General features: G+C 50.2%; 1 protein-coding gene across 1 annotated transcript; it reads left to right on the top strand.

Moving 5' to 3' along the window:
• Positions 1-11,110: 11,110 nt before the first annotated feature.
• Positions 11,111-20,840, top strand: FAM167A (family with sequence similarity 167 member A). Its single transcript, XM_026061121.1, has 2 exons — positions 11,111-11,482; positions 20,546-20,840. Exons 1-2 carry the CDS (start codon positions 11,111-11,113, stop codon positions 20,807-20,809), a joined length of 636 nt encoding a protein of 211 aa, XP_025916906.1. The 3' UTR covers positions 20,810-20,840.
• The last annotated feature ends 447 nt before the right edge of the window (positions 20,841-21,287 follow it).

Below are 21,287 nucleotides of genomic sequence, written 5' to 3'. Positions count from 1 at the left end.
GCCCCGAGTCAGCAAGCTGCTGAGCCACGTGCCTGTGTTAGTCCCTCCTCGGAAGCAGCCAAAACGGTTTCCAGCCACCCCGGAGGAGATGTGGGAGCAACAGGCACTTTCCAAAAGACCATCAAAGGCTGCTTTCCACGCAAAAAAACACTTGACACTCTACTGCCAGCTCTTCTAGAGAGGGATGGATGGTGCCAGCGAGTAGGTACTAGCCATGGTCTTCTCCCCAGGTGCCCCTGGATACCCACCTGCCAGCCCAGAGCTTTCAACACCTTGCTGGAGATACTGATCCACCCTTGCAAAAACACCCCCATCGCTCCCTGCCCTTCACGCAAACACCGACCTTTCGGCAAGCTGTGGTGTCTGGAAAACTTTAGCCAAAAGCTCTCCCCAGTGCCAGAGGTCCCTGTGCTTTTTTTTTTTTTTTTGGAGAACAGCTCACAACTATCCGTTGCACGCAACAGGGACACAAGCTCAGCTCATGCCGGGGGGGAGCCTTTCCCACAAGAGCCGTGGGATCCTTCAGGATTTCTTGGCATGCTGGGGGGCATCCCCAGGGAGCCTTTGGGTCCCTGCCATYGACGTCGGCAGGGAGCACCCCCGCAACCTGGGTAGCCGCGGTGGTGAGGACATCTCCACCCCTCCTCCCTCCTTGGGATCCCGCAAGGCGGCTGAGTCGGAGGATGTTTAGGACCCAGGCTGCGCAGCTCCTCCCTTTCAGGTCTCTTCAGGGTTATTGCTTGGTGGGAGGTAGGTTCAGGGCTTGATGGTATGAATGAAAGAGAGACAGGAAATCTGGACTGAAAAGCTCAAACTGGAATAGCTCGCTTGTCTCCAGGCAACAGGCCTGACGCAACCCCTGGAAAAAAAAAAAAAAACCTCCCTTAAATTAAAAAACACACACACACACACACACACACACAGATTTCTGAAGCGAGACAGAGCCAAGGATGAGACAGTCTCCTGGAGGCACTGGTGACACCGCTTTGCAAATACCAAGTTGGAGACCCGAGGAGGAAGCAGCGAAGCAAGATGTCCGTGGAATATTCCCGGTGACTCGGTCCCCGGTAAGTTTGTTTCTCGCAGCGGCTCAGCCGTGCTGGGTCTGGGGTGAAGCACAGCCTCCTGGGGACACCTGGGTGAATCCAGGACGAGAGCTGTCTGAGAGCCGTCTCGTGCAAAGGTGTGTGTGGGGGGGGGACCCCGGCTTCTCTAGCCTTGTGGGAACGGGTGGCAGCAAGGACCTGGTCCCTGGGGAGCACCTGGCTGGAGGCGATGGGGACCMCCCTGCCCCGTGAAGTTCAGCACCAGGCTTGGCCATGCCTCTTCCTATGCATTGGGGCTGGGGGGCTTGCGTTGTCCTCCCGGCTGCAATCTCCTGCCTTGCCGAAATCCCCTCCGGATGTCCCACACCGTGGCACGGTGCTGATGGGGGCAGGCTGGAAACCTGGGCAGGGTGTGAGCCCCCTTGCAGTGCTCTCAGCTGGGAGAGGCGTAGGGCTACCTCACCACCTTCAGGGGGATTTTTTCTGTGCTAGCTGGGGTGTGATGGGGCAGAGCCTGGCCCCGGTTCGGGACATTCACCTGTTGCTCCCTTTGCCCCCTCTCCGAGATGAGCGGGAGCCCTAGGAGGGTTCGTTGGCTTGTTCTAGTGCAGACATAAAGGGATGAAGCATGGTGGCCTTGCAGGGCGTAGCTGCCTTCAGTTTTTTGAAACAGGCACTGTGTGTCGAGCAGAGCAGGTTTCCACCTGCTCAGGTCTGGCCCATGCAGCTCATGCTAGCACTGAGGGAGGGAAGGGGGAAAAAAAAATAAAAAAAATCACCCAGAACTTCTTCAGAGCTCTTTATAGCAGCTGGGAGCTGGTTACTAAAATAACCTCCCTCCCGGTGCACACACTTGTGCAACCCCAGCCAGCGCACCCCGGTGCAATGCGACCCCCCCCCCCCTTGCACGAGCCGTGCACTCGCACTGCACAAAAGCACGTCTTGCAGCTGGCGCCCTTTCCAATCCAGGCACACGGACACCTGTCCCACAACTCCCACCTGTGCGGGGCTAAGGAAACCTCTCCCTATTTTTCTGCGATGCTCCCGGAATTATTCGGCACCGCTCTGCCCTTCGGAGCTTTTCTGCATTAGGTACCTTGGTGGGGGGGGGTAAAACAAATGAAAACCAAGCGTCCTTTTCCAATGATGGCAGCTGTGTCCGGCTGGTACCACATATTACCACGGCTTTGTCTGCTCGTTCCCGGTACCTTATGGATTTGCCACTTTTCGGTGGGAACAAACCTGCTCTGGCTGCTGCGGGTCTCCTCCCTACCAGCCATCATTTCAACATGCTGGTCCAGTCGCTGTTGTTTGTGTTTCAGATCTCCTCCACTTTCGAATGCCCGTTGAAACATTACCTCTTCGGGGGGATTTGTATGAGACGACAAAAAAAAAAAAAACAGAATGGGAGGAATGTGGTTTCTCCTGTGCTCTGGGCTTGTAACAGCTCCGCAGCCATTAGGTGTTTGCAAAATCTGGCAAGGAGACGCTGCAGAAAGAACAAATCAGCCTCATAGTAGTTTGGTCTTTTCGGGGGAGAAGRGATTGGGGGGTCTGCTTGCTACCAGCTTGCTTTATATATATTAAATAATAACAAAGCGTAAGGCAGATCAGCATTGCAAGCACCTAGGAGAAGGCAGGTCTGAGCACAGCGCTTGGATGATTAGCACCCGGGCAGCTGCTAAGGCGAGTATTTGGATGGGACAGGGAGCATGTAAAGGGGATTAGGGCATCGCCAAGGGGCTGACCCCCGTCCCCTGATCCCTTTAACTTGGAGCCTGGGGGGCTCAGGCGAGTGCTGGCCCCTGATGCTGCAGGGGTTTGAGGCGACTCAATGCCGGCAGAATGAACCCCAGCGAAGGCAGAAAGARTTTTTTCCTAAAATATACCCTTCAGCCTGCTGCTTTCCATGCTGCATTTAGGGAAAAACAACTCCATGTGGCAGTCTCCTGGGAAGACAGCATTTCTCAGCCTGATTTGGCTCATTACCAAGGAGTCCCAGCCCTTCTCATTACCCCGGTGGCACTGGTACAGAGGTCCCTGCCTGCTCTGCGTGCTCTTTTCATTGGTGAAATGCAGCTACGTTTGGGGTGGCAGCAGGGAAAACAGGGGAAGGAAGCAGCTCTGACAAATCTCAGGTCCTTCAGGGGCATTTTAGGGGGCAGGTTAGGCCTGCCCCCTACACGATTAGCTCCCAAGACCTGGAGATCCCAAGACCTGCTGGGACTTTGGGGCAGCACAAGGAAAAGCAACTTCTGCCCAGAGTCCCTGGCTCCCCCTGTGCTTCCACTGGCCTTGGCAGAAGATGGCTAGCATGGATGGGGTCTCCTCACCAAGAAGGTGTCAACTGGCCAGTTTTGCTTAATCGTTTTCCCCCTTAGGATAAATATACCTTGTTTCGGTTGATGGGCTGAGAGTCAGTGCTGCCTCTCTCTTCCATGGCTGAAGGGTGGGCTGAATCCCCAGCTGCCGTGACAGCTCCCAGTTTGCCAAGGTTTCCCACTCACTGAAGAACTGCTTTGCAGGGATGTCAAACATCTGGCAATGCCTGGCTCATCTTCCGTTTGGATTTCCACCTAACTGCTGGATATCTGCTGGTTGAGGGGAGCTGGGCTGGGCTGAAAATGGAGCTGTCAGGGTCCATCAAAAGCAGGCACCAATCTCAGTTCTGCTTCCTTGATGGAGCCTGCTCAGGTTTTGTGCAGCAGAGGCGGGAGGGATCAGCTGTATCTAGGCAGGAGGGGACAGATATACCTATCGAATCAGGTTCTGACACTATCCCTGAGGCTTGAGACCAGCCTGGAAAAAATAACTTAGGGTAGGGAGTAGAAACTAGTCCCTACCGCTGTCAGCATCTGCAGTCACAGGACTTGTGCGTGCCTGGGTCAGGCCCAAGGTGGTCTCTGACTCTTGAGGGGACAGGACACATGCTCTGAGAGTGTCTTGAACAAACTCTGCCTTTTTTTGTCCTCGGTGCCTCTCCTCATTCGCAGCCTGCCCTGCCTCCCCGGGCTCCTGGGGAGAAAAGGGGCTGCACGGCGCAATGCCAGCGTGGCCGTGGACCGTTGTCCACTCCAGCAAGGCTAACGAGGGGCCTCACAGTCGCAGGCTGCGTCTGCAGGACAGGGACAGTCCCCTCACCTTCCTCCCAGCACCTCTTCGCACCTCTGCTCTGCTTTTCTTGTCTGTTGGGTGGATTGGWTGCAGTTCCCCGCTGCTCATCCCTCCTCTCTTCTCTGCATTGGTTGGGTTTCTGTGTTTTTTCCAGAGGCCATGTGGGCTGAAAGAAGTGCTAAGGGGAATCCTCACCTGCTACAGGTCATGCGTGAGTGGAAAACCCCACTTCTTCCCCCTTGTCCCCATGAATCTGAGAATGCCGCATCCTAAAATGCATCCTCGCTGCTCACCTTAGCATCTGAGTTGTCTGGGAGGTCCTTGGCTTTTATTCCTGACAATAGATTTACAGGAATATCCAGCTGCACTAGGATCCCATTAAATTAGATGCTTTACCAGTGTCTCAGCCCACAGTGTGGGGCTGTGATGTGACCATCTCACAAAACCAGCCCCAGGGCTTTGCAATATGGATCAACACAGGGACAGAAACTCACAATCTGGCTCACAGCAAGGCCACTTAATGTCAGTTTGGAAGCTGTCTCCAGATACGCCTCGTACTAGTAAATACAACAATACCAGGACTTTGGCACTGGCATTCAGTCAGCTCTACTACCCAAACGTTAACATGGTCCCTGCCATGGTCTGGCCCAGGCTAAATAGCGCTCTGGACCAGGTCAGTAGCAAGAAGCTCTCTCACTCTCCCAAACAGGGTGGCTGCATTCAAACTGCTTATTTGGGCTAGTGCTAGTTGGCCTGCACCAAAACTGCGTCAACGTGGATGACAGAGGGACAGCTGCGTGGGTCTGCCCCTGGGCTTTTTTCATGTATTAGGCTGGAAGCTGGGTTTACAGGTGTGTGAAGGGACACAGACAACATGGGTAGCCCTCCAAGGATGCCTGAAGGCAGAGTCACCAGACCAGGACCTKCATTTCACTGCGTTCACACTTATGGTGCCCGACTTGGTGACTTAGGTGTCCTCATCTTGCCCCTGAAAGAAAGGCCAAGACTCAAAGGCAGCTCAGTATGGCTTGTAATGGCTTGGACAGCCTCGTGGGCACTGGTGCAGGGCAGAGGGCTCTGCCATGACCCTCCCCAGCCCTCCTTGCTCCTGCACACCCCTCGTTTGCTCCCCCCTCGGATCCTCGTCCCCACAGGGAGATGCCCAGCACTCCCTCTGCCACCACAGGGGGATCAGGCCTGGGCAGTTTGTTGGCGGAGACCCCAAAACATCCTTCCCAATTGCAGCTTGGGAGCCTGGTGGGTGATGGGGAAGGACCCAACATGAAGAGAAGGGCACCCTCTGGTCTGAATGCTTAGCAAGGCCAGAGGATCCCCTGGGCAGGAGCAGGCAGGACCAAACTCCATGACAGACTCAGGATTTGGCTGCCCATGGCTGACACCGTGAGCATCCCTGTCCATCCTGTCCCTTGGCTGTGCTGACCAGGCTGAGAGCATCTGATCCTGAGGGCACTGATTTCGTCAGGAACTTCTGTCCTGGAAGGAGTCCTGGCTTCAGGATCAGGACCCTGGAGTGACTGGTCTTGCTGGTATCTTCTCCTTTGGGGGGAGGGAGGCTGAAAGTCACTTAAGGAGAAGCAAGAAGGGCGTTTGGGAACCAGATCAGTTTTTTGTGGGAGCATATTTCAGGTGTTACAGAAACCAATCGCATAGCCCTGAACTCACTAGCATCCATGCTGCATAACCACTCACCTCCTCAGGAAGGTTGTTTTGGCGTGGAGAAAGTAATTATTCAATAGCAGCATCCCTGCACGAAAACCACCGGCTCCAGAGAGCTGATATGTCAGCCCAGCCTTTGTATCTTCTTACCTTGTCCGGGTCCCTGGGGCCTCGGCATTGCTGCTGCCCGGAGGATGTTCTGGAGCCCCAGCCCACTGTGCACAGCAGCCGGGGAGGTGGTGGTGGAGCTGGAGTCCTCCCGTACTCCATTGCTATGGCAACCCCCTTGCAAAAGCGTCTCCTTCTCGCTGCCCGCTGACAACCTGCTGCAGACCGGCAGGGTCCCGGCTCCCGGCTGCCCTTGGCAGGATGCTTGTGCAGCYGAGCCAGTGCTGGTTAAGCAATGAGGCAGCGCTGCGGAGGAGGAGATGGGCTCAGTACCCGTCATTGTCCCCTCTTTCTACCTCTAAGTCAAATGTGCACCTGGGCTGGCCACTCTCACTCGTGAAAAGGGAGTATCACCAGCTGTTCAGCTGCTGCCGCTGGAGCATCATATGAGGGTACCTGATTATTCCCCATGCTGGTACCCTGCAAGGGTCAGCCATCTCCATCATCCCCATCTTTTAGGCTTCGGGAAGGAAGGCAAACTCCACTCTCGCCACACCAGGCATGCACACACTGCACCGTGCCGGTCCCCCATCTCCTGGTTCCACTTTGTTATTTCTTTGGGCTGCTGTTTCAGCTGCAGGGTCCGTCTCACTCACAAGGACCTGATGCGGAAGGTTGTCAGATGTCTCCATGCCAGCTGGTCACCTCAACCTGTCTCATAATCACAGGAGAACCTGGAGAGCTAGAGGATGTTGTTAGCAGGTGCAGTTTACTTGAGGGTTTCCATTGGTAGGATCAAGGGGTGCCTGCATGGCCCATGGGGTGACATGTGTGCAAACCGTGAAGTAAATGCKTGCAAACAGTCAGGTGAACCATGTCCCAGACTTCATGGATAATATGGTATATCCTTGCACTGATTATAGCTGGAGCATAGACACCCAGATGAAATGGAGACACCTGAAGACACAGGAGGTTGATTTCTGTTAGTCTCTGAAGATGCTCAGAGCTTTTTTCCAAAGGCCATTTGCATGAGCTGCCCATTTAGTGAAAGGGAAATTGAGGCAGAGAAGGGGCTAAAGTGGTTTTTTTGAAGGTCATTAGCAGGCCAGACCATGACCACTACCCTGTTTATCACATGCCAGGGTAAGTGTCATCCTGTGGGCCACACAGGCACCCCTTCATCCAACAAAAGAAATTCCCTCAGGCTGGACTTTGTCACATACTGAGACTCTTTTTTCTTCTCAGAGACTAGCTGAGCAAAATAATACAAACTCTTACAATCACTGCTGCTCTTCTGCATAAAGAAATGTTATTAGGATAAGCTGATGTCCATTAGGAATACTGAAGGTAGAGGAGTAATTTGTTCTCCGCACCTCTGTCTTGGCTAGCTGTTTTATTTATTCTGCTTTTTCCTCCAGTCTTGATCCTGAGTCTTTCTTCCTTCTTTTTTTCTTTCCTCTCCTAGACTTCTTGTTATTCAATGTGTGACCCTCCAAAGTGCCAAATACCCTTAGCCCTGTTTGAATTTAAYGGGTTGTAACTGTGCTGCTCCAGCCCAGCACCCAGCAAACAATCCTGCTTCATGAAAGGCTCGTGTTCAAAGTTAATCGGGGTTCAGAGAGCTGATAGGAAGGTACAGACTTATAAAACTTTTCAGACACATAAAACTCCCGCAGCRCAAAAGGCTGTGCATAGCATCGTTTTGTGCAATCTTCCTTTTGACTACAAAGAACAGCATCTAAATTGTATTATTATCTATCATCAGTGAGGATAAAGTCAAGCTTTTCTCCAAGCCCATTCCACCTTCTTCTGCCTTGTAGTACTTCCCCTATCATGCCTGCTTTACAAGGGGATGTTCACCATGGCTCTCTTGACCCCTGCTTTAATGCATGGGCAGAGATGTGTGCAGGTGTGTGATGGGGCCAGGTCCGCTGCATCTGCTTCAGGGATGGAGGAATGGCTGCAGCGTGAAGCTGTGGTGGCAAATTGTGCTGCTGTGTCTGACTTCTTGGAGCAGAGGACTCCTCATGAACTGTACAAGGTGCACCTGGCCCAGGAAAGGGAAAAATTAGCTGTCCTGACCTGCCAACTTGCAAAAGCCAGGCCCCAGGGCATGTCAGCTCAGTCAGTCTTGGCATGGTGGGACTTCACATCCAGTCTGGTTTGATAGCCCTGTTATTTCTCCACCCGGCTGCGTGCTTCTGCTGCTCCCTTTGCGTTGCACCTAACGATCCTACAGCCTGCAGGGTAGGACAGCTAAGATCACTCTTCTGATGGAAGCCTAACCCAACAAAGAAACTGAAGGGTTTTTGTTGACTCATTTACCCAAACTGGCCTGTCCTATGCCTTCAGGATAGATAGGTTTCATGCAAGGAAGGGGGGAACCCATGGGCAAGTGTGCCGGGTGGAGATGGGAGGAGGCCCTCACCATTTTGGTGCCAATCATCTCCTGTTGCACTTAATTAGGCATGTCAGAAACCCACTGGCACTGACTAGTGATGACCAATGAAGACAAATCAAGGCTTTATCACTTAAATTCCCTTGCTCCGGCTGGACTAGGGGAACATTGAGCCTGAGGCAGGGAGTCTAGGAGAATACTGTTGATTTGAGCAAGAAGCCGGATTTATTCCTTTGAATTAGCTAGCTCTCAGGCAGCAAACAGGTTTGTATTACAGCCTCAGACACAGAAATTTTCACACGCTTACCGCTTTCAGATCTCTTTCTACAGTAGATCTTTGACCCAAGTCCAAGGTATTGATAGGAAATTAGAGGCAGCTCCCTTCTGTTGTTTTTGAGTTTGGACGGGCTGGGGAAGAGACATTCCTATTTAGGGAGAATCTCTACACAGARTGAAAGGAAAGTTTCGTGTTGCACCTGGGAGGAGGTGAAAGATGGATTGGAAAGGTGCCACTTTCAGAGCAGAAAAATCAAATCCATCATCAGCTCCAGCAAGGCAGGGACAGGGAGGAGAAAGTGCACTGCTCACAGCAGAGTTGGAGCAAAGGGAACGCTCCAAACTGCCGTGGTGCTTTTAGGGCCCCGTGCTGTAAATGCTAACCTGAGCTATACCCAGAGCACAAATAGCAAGAACTTTTTCTGCTCTGAGGATTTTATGCATACAGAAGACACAAGACAAAAAAAGCCTGTGGGCGCTCTGCATTGTAGTTGTGGAGTTCAGAAAACTCAGCCTTACAATAGAAATATTATCTCTGCTAGGGGCTGCCAAATTCGGCAGCCTCAGATGGAGCTGCGGCAGTGTCACCTCTATCGGGCTGCTGTATTCAGCAGCTCCTTCATCGCAATGGAGGGAACAAAAACTCAGAGGMGAAGCCTTTAAAATCTTTGGGTGTTTCACTTTATTGATTTTGGTGGGCTAGAAATATCCTGCTGAACTTCTAGGCAAGTGAAATTCATTGATATGCCTTCAGCCCTACAGAGCATCAGTTCAAGAGCTGGCATATGGTCYGACTCTCCTAAAGGGCAGCGCTCTGCTTTCACCTCCATGTGATCTTTTCTCAACAGAAAAAAAGAAAACTGTCGCTGATCCGGAAGTGAGAATTGTTGGTTTCAACCTGATATAATGTCTGGGTTTGCTCCTGCTCCCCGTAAAACTCTCATTAGCATAAATAGGAGCAGGAAAAAGACCGCAACATGACTAATTCTCCACCCCCAGACTGTCTGTGTGTACATTATCAACTACTCATTCAGTTCGTGTGCATGCACACAATTGTGGGATAAATCTTGTTCTCTGTTAGTGTTTATTTTAAATTGAATCTTCTTACTGAAAAGGTTTGAGAGGCATAATTATGGTCTGGATTTCAGTTACATGCATCTTTGTGGGCGTAAATAGCAGGGAAAAGAATGGCTGAGTAACACATATTACTGTATTTTAGTGCATCCAGCTAGAAAACTCCATATATCCCAACTGATCTTTCTGGACATGTTACCAGGCAGGCAAAAAGTATTTGTTTTGCATTCTACATGTATACGAGACAAGATCTATTCCTAGCTCAGCCACAGATGAACATATGACCTTGAGAAAGTCTCTTATCTGATCCTACGGTCGAATGAACACAGAAGCTGGTACRCTTAGCTCTTGCAGAGTTGCTTGAGTCCTCTGTGTCGCAGGGTCTCATGGAGGCAGGTATCATTAGCCCAACTTTGCAGAGGGGGAAACTGCAGCACAGAGTGTGGACTCAGTTTCTCTGAGTCCACATGCGATGTCCCGAGGAGCACCTGGGATGAAAACTCCTAGCTCCTGAGTGCCAATACACTGTCAAGGTGTTCCTGAGTCTCCTGCCTCTACACAGCATCCTGCCATGCTCAGAAACCCACGTAGTGTGAGGGCTGTGCCTGCCAGGAGGCACGTGTGTCCAGGTGAGTGAGTGGGAAAAGGCACCCTGGATACACCTGTCCTGGTGAATTAAGCAGTGCGAAGACATGTGCACTGCTCCCCCAGCACAATTCAGGAATTAACATGGGTTAACCCACTTTTTCCAGCTCTCCTTTTGGCTCAAACTCTTGGGAGACATTTGAATTAAGTCTTATTTCATCTGTCCCTGTTTTACCTATCTGAAGAAATTGCCAGCCAGAAAATCATCAAAATGGCACACAGAGACCAGGAAATAACCCAACCCTCAGGAACAGCCATTGCTGGCTCCGGAGGACATTGGGTTATGTGACATAGCCGCAGAAGAGCATGTGAATGTGTCCTGGCCTCTTTGGCAACCCTTTCATGGCCTCTTGACTTAAGATTGGAGATGTAGGTAACCACAGCTTCACTAAAAGCTAAAGCCTGTCTGTTCCTGCCCCAAAAGCAGTCTGATAGCTGAGGTGAGGTAACATTCCCCAAGAACAGCTTGGCACCGTGCCTTTTCCAAAGCCCTCACTCCCTCCGCTCCAGCCTGCTTGCAGGAAGAGCCATATCTCCCTTCTCGGTCCCTTTTGCGTCTCACAACTGAAACCAGCTCTCTGCATTTGTTCTAGGTGTTCATCCAGAGCCAGCGCGGTGCCTGAAAGGGAGACCCTGTCGATGCGGCTGTCCTCCAAGGGGCTGCGTCTGGCACACCACGGCAGGGCAGGCGAGCAGGCTTGGCTCTGAGGGTTTCCCATCCCAGTACTTGCGCTCTGCAGCCCACCTCTATGCTGTTTGACTCCCAGAGAGGATGTCTCTCCCTAAAATCCAAATAGAAGAGGCACTGGAGAGCACGGATACCAGCTTGGGAGGTGCTGTTCCTCCCGATGATCACCTGAGGAGCCTCAAGGCATTGACGGAGAAGCTGAGACTGGAAACCAGGCGCCCATCATACTTGGAGTGGAAGGCAAAGCTGGAGGAGCAGTCATGGAAAAGCCCCCAGTCGGCTGGAGAGGAAGAGGTGAAYGAGGCCAAAAAGGCCACAGAGGAGACTGTCCCTCTAAGGAAGGTGCAGCTACAGCTCAATGGGAGCTCTTCCCAGGACAAGGTGACTCTTACCTCAGGGAAAATAGGCGGTTTTGAAAGCATCGATGAAGCTTTGACTTGGCTCAGGAAGGAACTGGTAAGTGGTTTCCTGTCCCTGTTATACTGTGCTCTTTCAAGAAAAAAAAAAAGAATAGGAATACAAGTGATTCCTTGTTCCCACCTGTCTTCAGCCCAAGGTGAAAATGCAACAATCAGTCATTGCTTTTTCTGTGGCTGGCAGGAGCAGGAGCAGCCCACGGAAGGGAAACCCGCATGGCAGAGCATCTGTAAGAATCTAAAGTCCAAGTGTTTGCCTAATAATTCCCCGCTTTTTTTTTTAACTCATATCTCTCCGGGCTCTCTGACATCCTGTGGTAACCTGCTACCCCTAGTTCATTTCTGCACTGTGAGACCAAGTGTCTCCTTTTGTTTGAAGCTGTTGTGGGGTCCTCATGTTGCAACAGTGTAATCAGTAATGAATAATTATTCCTTCCTCTGCTGTATGCATGGTGTTAGAGCCTTATCTCAGACCCCTCTTCAGCCAGCCCTTATAGGCTCATTGCCTACTGAGTCCTGCTTCATTAGAAGCTGGCCCAAATTTTTGTCACCTCCATGTCCCAACTTTGGTCCCTGTATTACACATATTGGACATTTATTTATGTTAATTATGAAGCAAAGGGTAGTTGTAAGGCGAGATGGTGGCTGCCTACAATGCGTTGTCAGGGTGACAGTTTTGGCTGTTATGGTGGGGACACAAAGTCCCACAGTCACTAGGGATRAGACTGGAAGGACTGGAGACCTCCCAAAGCAAGGGGAGGGCTGGTGGCTTTTTGAGGGGACGCTGCTAGCGGGGAGGCCAGGACTGTGCCACAACCTTCACTGCCTTCCTCTGTGCAGTTCAGTGGGAGGGGAAAATGCTATTAACCCCATTTCGAGGAGGTGAAGACAAGGCATAAATGTTATGCCTATGCTAGGAAAACGAACAGAGCCAGGGCASGGGTCCTGATTTTCTATGATGTGTTGTGTTGCTGTCATGGTCCTTGGGACATATTTGGCCTGGGCCAACTAGCACTGATCSAGGCAGCTCCCAACCCAGTTCAGCAATCAACACAGCCTGGGGATTAWCCCTAGGAGGAAGACTGATTGCAGCACACCTTTTCTGGAGGCCAAGGGAGGTTAATATCATGGATGTGGCTGCATTGTGACAGCTGTTTTGGGGGCTGGGGAATGAGCCCTGGTGCTCTTCACAAGCGTAGGTGCAAGCAGAGAGACTTAGTGTCAGGGTCAAAGAGTATGTGTCACAAGTCCCCCCACGCTAACCACTGACCTTTCCTCCTTATTGTAATGAAAAAGCTTTATTATATGTCCCAGGTGCCTGGGAACTGGGTACAAGCGAAGTTACATGACTCTGTTCCTGTTGCCTGGTTGGGTGTTTGCCTGTGACTCCCGCCACTAYTTGCAACTGTCCTGACAGCAGCAATATTTGCAACACTGAGGGTCATTCAGGACTGGGAAAGTGCATGTGGTTCAGATGCACTTGTGAAAATGTTCTTGTGCAAGTGCTTTGCTTTTGATAAGCACTGAAAGTCTTTGAGGARAACTTCTCATGCAAAATAGTGAATAATACTTTTTGAAAAAGTCTCTGCAATCCTCACTCCAAAGAATATTTATTTGTCAACTTTTTGTTGCTGATGCTCTACAGCCCAGCTAGATTTATCTCTAGATTATTTACAGAAGTGATTTTGGATGTCACCATTTTTTGTGATTGAGGTGTTTCTCAGGACTGTGTCTTTCAGAGGTGAATACAGTACTTTCAGGAATCCAGGACTACTAAAATAAGTTTTGAGCTGATCTAAAATCACTCAGTGCTGTGGAGAATATCAGCTCCTGATGTCAGACCAGGATTAGGGTCCATGCTTGCATTTGTGATGAAATCTTAAATTCACAGTGCACGTGATGTAAAACACAAGTCTCAAGATCCCCAAAGGCTGTAAGGAGCAGATTTCCCTTCTCAGAGCCCCAGACTTAAATGGGTTTGGTTTGTTCTTTGGGATTCTGTCCATGATRGAAGTATAAATTTTCTTGGAGTCTGATTCTACTCTTTAGACTGGGATGTGGTATATAAACGACCATCTGATGAAAACTAGAAGTTTAAACTTATTAAAAAAAAGGCAAAATAAACCCTAATTCCTCCTCACTTTCCATTTTCCTGTCTTAATTATACCAGTCTTCACTGGATCTGGATGTGACTCATGTAATTTAGAACAATTTCCCCCAAAGAGAGAGCATGCATCTGACTGACCACACAACCAAATAGCTGTGTTGGAGGCACTATTGTTGGGTAACAGCTGCCAGCAGACAGTCAGAGCATAGCTCATCCATCGCCTCACAGTATGATGGAAAACAAATATGCATTTTACCTTACATCTGAAGGGTGAAACCCRGATCCTGTTGGAATAAATGAGCAGGCTTCCATTCACTGCAACACAGCAGGATTTCAGGGCTGAAAYCTGCCTCGTTTACCCCTATTGGCATGGTAGTAAAGCGAATGGGAAGCCTTTGGAGCAGAATATGGTTATGCCTGCTTTCCTACATCTGTTAAAGTAGGAACCAAGGCCAGAAAGGAGAGCATCCCTCAGGCAACACCCTGCTCTGGGCAGCTAGGCAGGACTCCAGCATCACACCCCTTAAGTATGGCCAGCCTATGAAGTGGGCAATGAGTCCTTCTGGTCTGGTTTAACGTATGGCACCGAATACCTGAGAGCATGATGTAACCCAGCCCTGCCCCAAGTAATCTGATACAAAAGTAGTATAGCAGAAGAGAGAACATCTATACCAGCACAAACAGTGCCAAGTCCTGTTCTCCCACTACTGGGAATGGTTCCTGGCTGTGGGCCCTGGCCCAACTCATAAACTATGCCTGGAAGTTGTATGGGTCAGTGCTAGCTGGATGAAGTCAAARCTGTGCCAGGGACTGTGSTAACAAAATAAAAGAGTGGATGGCCAARGTCCAGAGCCTGTGCCRTACTCTGGCTCTGTTTACCAGTACAGACAAAGCTAGTTTGAGTATCTTGGACAGCTTCCTTAATAGCTTCCAAAAATGACCCAGTAGCCAGAGCTGGGGCATAACTGTGTCTGCCACGCTGTCCTCCATTGCAAGATGAATTCTCCCCCAGTCTATGCAGTCTGTCATTAGAAGTCAGTTTAGAGTGTGTAAGATTCACCTGCCCAATGAAATGACAAAATCCAGYGCGTGTGGAGACTTCTATCCAGGAAACAAGGATACTAGCCTATGTCCACACTGAACGAAGTGCAACATTGCCAGGACATGAGCACTGGAGCTCCATCACCCACTCTGCACCATTGCTAGCACAGCCACCAGCATGATGTAGGCTGGGTTGTAGCATTAGCATTGCCCCAGCACAGTTTTGGCTTGTTCCAGTTAGTACCCTGCCAAACAGTTAGATCTTCAGGAGTTTGCACATGCCGAGGACCATTCCCTACAGACAGCTTGGTTGGGACCACCCTCTTTTGGAAGCTAAGTGAATTTAACGGTATATATATGGCCAGACTGTCAGCTGGCCATGGTGCTACAGGATGGGCTCTAGCACTAGTTAGTTACCTAGCAAAGTGGTAGTCCAGGAGTGTCCAGCTTTAAAATTAAAGTTTCCTGTTACTCCCAGTCCACACAAAACAGGTTATCCAGTGCTTCAAAGGATTTGCTTCAGCGTTTCCAGAGCAGACCAGGTGCTGGCTCCTCATGTGCTGAAGTGAAGATAAGGACAAACCCAAGGTCTTATGGGGCATCTGTTGTTCYTGATCTTTCTCCTCACGAGACCTTTCCCAAGGCCTGATTCTGTGTCTTACACATTAAGGCCTGGCCCCAGTTTGCAGGACTGACATATGCCTGCTGAGCTCCAGCCAGTGGCGTCAGCTGGGACCTGCTGAGAATCTAGCCTTGAAAAGCTGATTTATTCAGACATGCAAATTCTTGTTCTTGTTTTTGCACTGAGAGGCTCTGTGTAGGTGTACGAGCAAATTGCAACACTCAGCATGTGTTGAACCACTCAGGGGCTGGAAAATTTTCTTTGCTAACACTTTCTGTCTCTTCTTTGCCCTCTTGTTTGCCTTTGCTCTGTCAGATGTGGCCACTCTTCACCAGTGTTGAAAATAAGGCCATCACTAGCCAAGGTATGCAAGAACCTCCAAACTGTGCTACGTACAGACTAGAAGAGCATTCGGATGGCCAGATCTCAGCTTGGAGGAGCAGTCCTTCTGGGAGATCTCTGGAGCACCACAGAGAGTAAAGGTGGCGAAAGACCCAAGGATCAGAGTGGCCAGACTGTGGGTTTTTTGTTTTTGAAATTTGACAGGACAATTTCTTATCAGCTCTGAAAACGAGCCCTCAAAGTCCTCTTCTTCCTAAATGAATAGAAGTGGTTAAAGAACAGAACCCCGCTGTGAATTTGTATGTCTTAGGACAATTCTGACTTGAGTCCAGGAGGAAAATATTTTTTCCTTCCTGAATTCACCAATGTTTGGCACTGAAATCAGAGGAGTATGAGCCAGCATGTAGGACAGACTCTTTAAAAGAGACCCAAATGTCTGATGTTCTCTCCTGGGAAATCACAAAACATCTCTGTCCAGTTGGTCAATCATTTAGAAAGGCCTTACCAGTGTGTATAGTTGACCAGACTGATTAAGGACAAGACTTGAGTGCTACTGAAGTCCCTGGGAATCTTTCCAACGGATTCAGCAAGAGTTATATTGGATCTTAATAAAGCAGCCAGCAAAGGTGGCTGCATTTGGTTAGGAAAGCACCTGTTTTGCTTTAAGCTTTGTTTGATCTTTGGAAATAAAAAGAAGGACCAGCCCCCTGGGAGCAGCYATTTCTCCACAGGCCACCACCCTGTGCTTGGTGGACCTCACGTTGGGACTCTGCCCATGGGACACTTCTCTTTTGGGAAGAGGTCTGGAAGAGCTCCACACCTCCTCTATTACCTGAGGTGCTCTCTGCTGCTATGTCCCCCCCCCGTAGCAATGCACAGGGGAGATGGAGCAATGGCGATGGGAATTTTCAGACCTTCCAGTCTATGACCGTACAGATAGTGGATGGTTAAGATAAACCTGGAGACAAATCTGAGCTACATCCTGGGCTACATCTGTTTGGGTTAAGCCACCTAGACTGGACAAAAGGCAAGAATGCATCCAAAATTTTCTCTCCCTCTCCCTATTTATTTTAGATATCCCTGAGAATCTAACAGAAAAACAGAAAACAGAAAAACCTTCCTGGGTTCATAAGACTTGCTCAGTCAGGCTGTTGTGGTCCAGCTCTGCGATTCGGTCTAGCGGTTGCAGTGGCTCCTCTGCCAGGAAGCGGGGAYGCCTGGATTAGGTTGTCCCTCCTGCCAAAGGAAGTTCAAACCACCAGCTTGTGAATCCCAGTGAGTGCTCTGGCCATGCAGCTTTGCCTGCTGAAGTGGGGCCAGCATGCAGAAAGCGGTGGGGGGAGAGGCGGGGAGACAGTATGCAAAGAAGCAGCTTGTCTATGTGACCAAGACACACCTGAATCTGTTCCTGCATTTGGCGTGCAAGACTTGAAGGAGATAAAGTGTGTGGCTTCTGCGGGGTGTGCCCTGTGGGTTTCTCAGGGGCATTTCACAGAGCATGGGCGATCATGCCGTTGTCCCACACAGATGAACTGCGTTGTGGTGACYGGCCCTGTGGGTGAACTGTTTAAACTGAAAGCCCATGACTTCCCGTGATGTGGACGCTATAATCCTATTATTTCTTTCCAGGAAGCTTTGTGGATCTTTGTTGACCCTATAGTGCTCACTTTAAAAAGAGATCATTAAACATTTATAGCAATGGTCTGGTCCTCAGCATTGATGGCTTATATATTTCTAATACTCTTGAAGAGTGTCTGGAAAGGGAAGGAGAATGAAGATTTCTGGGTTCTGACCCAAATTCTGCTAATATTCTGGGTGTTTTTGAACAAATCACATCATTTGCTTCTGGATTGCCCAATCTTGGCTAAATCCAGTGTCACGTTCTCAGACAAGGTGACTCATACATCCCATCCAGCATAGCCACACAGCCAGAGCACAGCTTCCTGCCCTTTGTAAAATGGAGATGCAGAGACCGACCAGGTCTGCAGCCCTGTCAGGGCATGACCCCAGGGCCTAAGGAATTTGGGGTCGTCCAGCAAAGATGCCACAGCACGCCAGTGGTCTGATTCGCAGGGGGGCAGGACCTCCAGGCAGGTGCAAATCCCTCCCCACGGGAGAGCTGAACCAGAGAGCAGCTTAGCCACGCTTGTCACAACTCCACCACGCTGGGAGGGTTGGAAAGAACAAGTCCACTGAAGGATGACAGAGTTTTTGCATCTCAAGCCAACCCTTGGCGATGAGYGGGAGGAGCAAGAGAAGCCATTCCCCAGCCTTTATGCCACCCCAGACTTGCCTCCGCCCCAGGAGCTGTCACCGCACAAGGCACTTCTGAGTTCTCAGGAAGCCGAGGGGACTCCCAAAGCGTCCAAGCGGTGACAGTCCTCATCTCCCATGCCATCTCCTCATTGTGTGCATAATCCTTCAGTCAGCCATTAYGGGGCTTTGTGCCTCTCCCATTCTCTTTTCTTTCCTCTGACAAAGAGAGGCAGCTCCCCTTCATGGAGAACATCCAAAGAGTAACGTACCAGTCCCAGTCCTGACAGAGGGAAGAAGGGGACGTTATCTCTCTGGGAAAGTGCTGCCTGTGCCAATCCACGTATGGTGTACATCCGACACATCCCCCTTACTTCCCCATTCAGCCCCAAAGCATGATATTCCTTGGCACAGTCAGTAAGAGCTGTGTCTAAGAAAACAGTCTCTTTTGATCAATATAGATGGGCCCTGAGGGTGATTTTGCTCCCTGCATCTCAGCRGACAGTGCAGCATTATCTCCATCTTACAGACAGGCCAGCTGGACAAGTGGATGTGGAAGAAGAAGCTAGTTTGGCAAACTCAAGGATCACCAGGTCAGACAAGGGGAAAGGAAGGGTGATTGGAGGTGTGAGCTCCTGGAGGGTACAAGGAAGAATCTGCTACCCCACCACAAACAGCTTTGCCTTCGGGCTTGCACAAGAGCAAATCGGCTTCCTAGAAACCCACAGAAAGCAAGAAGTGGTCAAAAATTGAAGAGCTTGCTTGCAGAGGAAAAATAGAAATCTCCGCGTTACTTTCCTCTCCACAATGACCTCCTATTTAATTTTTAAGTCCTTTATAGTTTTTTTTTAATCCCACATTCTTCAAAAACCTTTAATGAAAGCATTTATCGACATTTCTGTAGCTTGATAAACTGACAAGAAGAAATGTTCAAGGGCAAGTTCAATAGCGGCTGCGATCACCTTCCTGATGAAATGTCAAGTCGCAGCATTCATTGTGAAACAGGAAAAAAATGTCACCAAAATGATTTTTTTCRTTGCAACTCATGTGGGAGGAGGAAAACCTGCAGAGTAGCATTTATCTGCTGGGGGCATGGGCTATGAGGCCTACAAGGCAACAGTGATTTTTCAAAGAAGACAAATGGCCACAACCCTGCCAACAATGCAGGAGGGAGCTTCACTCTGAAATTTGTGCAAAGGTGGCTTAATCCTCTCCAGGCAATCGAGATGGAGTCCAATTGCTGGCTTAGAGCACGCAGGCAAATTCATCCATGCTGCCTGCTTGGCTGCAGCGCCAGGAGTGAGAAGAGCCCAGCTTGGATTAACTTTCACTATATTAACATCAGCTCTCAGCTCAGGCTCGAGAGCAGCACTGCAGGGAATTCGGGGGCTTCCTGGCCCTGCAGAGAACAGCTGGAGCAGAGCCAGGCTTCCCTCCAAGCACTTCACCCTGCTAAAGCGGATTCTTCACTYGCCGCGAACCTGCTCAGGCATAGGACCTTCCTTCGCGACGTCAGGCAGCGCTGAGGCAGAAGAGCAGCAATTCCTCAGGGATCAAAACCAGGAGTCGTGGTAATGAGGGGCTCCCTTCTCATGCCAGTTTGTGTCCTGTGATGGAGACAGGACACCGCACCGGGGCAGACGGTGGACTATTTCCCACCCAGTCTTAGTCCCTCTGGTCTCCAGTAGCTACAGAGAGATTTAAGCCACAGGGTTTGCTAAGAGCTGTTTGACTTATCTCCCACCACTCTCTTTTCTTTGYGGCTTTTGTGGTTTCTTGCTTTTTTATGAGGAGGGTTGTGGGGTGAGGAGTGGGGATTGTGTTCTTGGTATTTGCTATTCTAACTCTGCCTACTACTCTTATCCAGATAAAGGCTGATCCTTGCTGTGAATCTCACTGAGTGCTCATCTTCTTCCTCGCCACCCCCAATACCCTGCAGCAACAAATTTTCTGCTTAATTATGGGTTTGAATAAAAAAAAAAAAAATGTTTCCTTTCATCACGTCTGAATATTCCACCTTTCAAAGTTAAATGCCAAGGGAGGACAAACCCTCTGAAACGCTTAGCTCATTAGCCTGCAGGATAGTCGCTGTCTCTCCTGTGGGAAACCATGGAGGCCCATCCTGAGAGCCACTTCCAATCAGCGAGACAAGCCACGGGGGAATGGGGAAGGACATGTTCCCAGCTGTCATGAACCAGCACAACCCCGCAGAGCTGCACTGATTTATGCAGGCTGGAAACCTAGCCCAAGTATTTGGGGATCAGGTCTCCGGAGCTCTTTTAATTGGTCCTTTCCACCTCTAATTGCCACTTCTCATTGTGGCTGCTCCCTTATGAGCAAAATTAATTCGGACTTGCTTAGGGTTGAAATAGGAGCTCTGCAGCCTGTGCTGACTGATACCCAAGCCAACACTTCAGCAAGGCTGGTTTTAATTCCAGTTTCATAGCAGGGAGGTAAAAATAAGAACTAGTGCTCCTGGAAATCTGACCAAGTACAGACTGCCTGAACTGTAAAAATTCACCATCCCAAGCACTGATTTGCCTGGGGTGTGTTGCTGACTTGGAAGACCCCTGTCTCCTCCCCATCTCCCCTCCCAGTTCTTTGCAATACTGCTAGCCAAACTTCATTTCCCATGATTTGGTGCAGTCTCTGCTCTAGCTGGGTGCACCACAGGGGTTAAAGTTGATGTGCCCTTGTTAATACCCTCTTCCCTCCCCATCCTTCATTTTGTGTTTCAGGCAGAAATGCGTCTGCAGGACCAGCAGCTGGCAAGGCAGCTCATGCGTCTTCGCAGCGACATCAACAAGCTGAAAATTGAGCAGACCTGCCACCTGCACCAGCGCATGCTCAATGATGCCACGTATGAGCTGGAGGAGAGAGACGAGCTCTCTGACCTCTTCTGCGACTTCCCGCTCRTGACCTCCTTCAGCCTCTCCACACCGCTCAAGCTCATTGGGGTCACCAAGATGAATATCAACTCCCGCCGGTTCTCACTGTGCTGAAGGGGGAACAGAAGAGGGAAGGATGGGGGAGAGAGAAAGAGAGGATTGGGCAGTACAAGGGCTCTCTCCACCTGATGGCTGGCTGCAAAGAGGCCTCAGAGAAGCAGAGGTAACAGGAGCAAACAGGGAACCCATAGCTGGTCTTGGTGGCAGGGCAGAGAAGCAGAGCTCGGCACTGAGATGGCCCAGAGATGTCTGTAGAGAAGACAAGACCTGCAAGAACCATGGAGAGCATCTGAACCCAGTATATGCACTTAGCCAGCTCCTTTGCAAAGTCCCTTCTCCTCCTTCTCCAGCCCCTGCAGTAGCTAAGAGGCTAACACAGCTCCAGTATGGTTGATTGTACTCAGAAATCAAAGGGGAGGCTCAAGGACCAGCCACAAAGCAGAGCAAAATCCCTTTTCCCTTCTCTTTACCTCCTCTCTGGCTAGGGCCATCTTTTCAGAAAATAAGTCACCTTCTTCTCTGGATGAGTCCT

The sequence above is a fragment of the Apteryx rowi genome, unplaced genomic scaffold (assembly GCF_003343035.1).
Source record: "Apteryx rowi isolate R43461 unplaced genomic scaffold, aptRow1 scaffold_176, whole genome shotgun sequence".
NCBI classification, from domain to species: Eukaryota; Metazoa; Chordata; class Aves; order Apterygiformes; family Apterygidae; genus Apteryx; species Apteryx rowi.
The sequence above is the reverse complement of the archived record's forward strand: the minus strand, read 5'-3'. Positions and strand labels throughout refer to the sequence as shown.